This window comes from Rhea americana, unplaced genomic scaffold, assembly GCF_003343005.1.
Source record: "Rhea americana isolate MKP2758 unplaced genomic scaffold, rheAme1 scaffold_898, whole genome shotgun sequence".
NCBI lineage: Eukaryota > Metazoa > Chordata > Aves > Rheiformes > Rheidae > Rhea > Rhea americana.
In genome coordinates, this window is record NW_028187086.1 from 9,489 (window position 1) to 12,334 (window position 2,846).

The 2,846-nt window shown below is 67.3% G+C and overlaps 1 protein-coding gene across 1 annotated transcript in view; it reads right to left on the reverse strand.

Annotated features, from left to right (window-relative positions):
* LOC146584863 (all-trans-retinol 13,14-reductase-like) overlaps positions 1–2,569 on the reverse strand; it is a 4,872-nt gene extending 2,303 nt beyond the window's left edge. Inside the window, exons 1-4 of the mRNA XM_085323954.1 lie at positions 2,407–2,569; positions 1,644–1,826; positions 1,048–1,277; positions 324–580 (exon numbers count right to left, since the gene is read on the reverse strand). Of these exons, the coding sequence (XP_085180080.1) occupies positions 324–580; positions 1,048–1,277; positions 1,644–1,826; positions 2,407–2,569 (833 nt within the window). The remainder of the gene's footprint in view (positions 1–323; positions 581–1,047; positions 1,278–1,643; positions 1,827–2,406) is intronic.
* Positions 2,570–2,846: the final 277 nt, after the last annotated feature.

Below are 2,846 nucleotides of genomic sequence, written 5' to 3' on the forward strand. Positions count from 1 at the left end.
CCCCCGATATCACGACATGGCCCTGCCTGTCACGACACAACCCTCCTTTGCCGTGACACGGCCCTGCCCGTCCCGACRCAGCCTTCCCCGCTCACCACGCGGCTCTCCTCTGCTGTGACACGGCCCTCTCTATCGTGACGTGGTCCTCACCTATCGCAATATGGCCTGCCCCTATCGCAACACAGCCCTCCCCTTATCGTGGCGTGGCCCTCCCCTATCATGATATGACCTTCTCCTATCATACCATGGCCTCCCTCATCATGACGCGGCCTTCCTCTGTCATGACACAGCCCTCTCCATCACGACATGGCCCTCTCCATCACGACATGGCCCTCCCCTGTCGCGACAGCCCCAGCACGCGCCCCATGCCCAGGACCCCCACACCGTAGAAGAGGTAGCTGAGCAGAGCCCGGAGGTCGCTGTCGGCCGTCAGCCGGGCCACGGCCTCGCTGTGGCTGGTGGCCGCCATGCGGAAGATGGGCGAGATCCAGTAGATGAGGCCGGTGCGGACGAGGAAGGTCACCAGCCACAGCGGCACCATCTTCAACACCGCCAGCAGGGCCACGCGCCTGGCGGCCAGCTGCACGGGGAGCAGCCCACGTCACCCACCAGMCACCTCCACAACCTTGGGCCCACCTCCTGTGTCCCTACTGCCAACACTTCCACTCCCTGTGTCCCCACCATCCCCATCGCCACGCCTACCGCCCATGTGGCCCCCATCCCCATCACCCACGTCCCCACCATGTCCATGGCTCATGTCCCCACCCTCCCCATCACCCACGTCCCCACCATGTCCATGGCTCATGTCCCCACCCTCCCCATCACCCACGTCCCCACCGTGTCCATGGCTCGTGTCCCCACCATCCCAATCACCCACGTCCCCATAGGTGGCAGTGCCACCATCCATGTCCCCAGGCACCCTCTGACCAGCCTGAGCCAGGAGAGAGGCCAGCACCCTGCCCCGGGCACCAGACATGGCACCTCCCACCCCGCAGTCCCCTGGGCAGCAAGGGGACACTGTGCCCTCTGGTCGCCGGGGTCTCCCACCTTGGAGAGCCGCATGAACTCCCGGATGGCCTTCTTCTCGGCAGGGAACTGCTCCTCAAGCGCGGCGGCGAAGGCGGCCTTGCCGGCACGGAGCTGGTACTGCCGGGCGCCCAAGCACACCACGTCGTAGGGGTCGGCCAGGCGCTGCCAGGCCAGCTGCCCGTCCGTGAGCTGGTCCAGCGCCACGCGCAGCATGCTGCCCTCGTGCATCTGCCCCACGTAGTGGATGCCTGCGGGCCCCCAGAGGCGGAGGGGGTGGCACCAGCCKGGGGACGGGGCTGTCACCTCCCCCAGGGACATGTGGCAGGGAGGCCCCCGGGTGGAGGATGGCTGGAGCCCATGGGGTGGGTGCCCCAGGGTGCCAGATGGGGGGGAATTAAGTCATTAGGTGCTGTCTGCTCCGGGTCACCTTGAGAGGTGCCGGCGTGGCCTGGCCTCACCCCGCTGCACGCACACCCCCCCGCTGCAAGCACACGCGTCTCGCACCAGCACAGCCAYGCTGTGCACACACAGGCACACTCACCACGTGCACGCCAACACATGCACGAGCACACACACGCGCGCCGGGGGGCACTGCCAGCCCCGGGGGTCCTCACCCACGTCGAACTCGCTGCCGCGCTCCTCGAARGTGTGGCAGCAGCCGCCGGCCTGGTCGTGCTGCTCCAGCACCAGCACCCGCTTGCCCGCCTTGGCCAGGGCACCCGCCGCCGCCAGGCCCCCCATGCCGCTGCCGATCACCACCGCGTCCAGCTCCCGCGGCACCCGGCTCGCGCTGAACCCTGCAAGGCGCACGTGCACCGCTGGGCCCCTCGGCAGCGCCGGCGCGGGCGGGCCGGCGGATGGACGGACGGACRGAAGGAGGGATGGGCGAATGGTGGGAGCAACGGGGAGCTGGATGGATAGGTAGGTGGAGGGAGGGATGGGTGGATGGACAGATGGACAGATGGATGCAAGGGAGGATGGAGGGACGGACAGACAGATGGACAGAGGGAGGGATGCACAGAGCTGGAGCAAGAGCGGGAAGGATGGCAGGATGGACAGAGAGACAGGGAGGAAGGGATGGGTGGAGAGATGGCCAGATGGAAGGTTGACAGGAGAAAGGATGGACAGACGGAAGGATGGAAGGGTGGACAGAGAGAGAGAGAGCCCCTGCGCAGGGGACCGGCGGACGGAGGGAAGCGCACACCCACACGGACAGACAGACAGTCGGTGCGGACCCAGGCAGATCCACAAAGAGTCACCTCGGATGGACGGACAAGCGCGCACGGGACGGTACGGAGGAGGAGCGCGTGCCCCCGAGGGACAGCCAGCACGCACGCCCGACAGACGGACGGACGGGTGGCCGCCCTGCGCACTCACCCTGCTTCAGCACCTTGTCCCTGGCCCGCTGCTCCGTCACCAGCGGCCCCGGGGCCCCCAGGGGTGGCTCGGCGAAGGGGTTGCGCCCGGGGGCCACCAGCCGGCGGGCCACCAGCCCCAGGGCCAGCGCGCCCAGCACCGCCAGCAGCAGCACAGCCCACATGCTGCCTGGGAGCTTGTGGGCGTGGGAACTTATAGGCGCGGGGGCTTATGGGCACGGGAGCTAATAGGTGCAGGAGCTTATGGGTGCAGGAACTTATAGGTGCGGGAGCTTATGGGCGCGGGAGCTAATAGGTGCAGGAGCTTACAGGCACAAGAGCTTACAGGTGCGGGACCTTATAGGTGCAGGAGCTTATGGGCACGGGAGCTTACTGGCATGGGAGCTTATAGGTGCAGGAGCTTACGGGCGCAGAAGCTTACGGGCGCAGAAGCTTACGGGC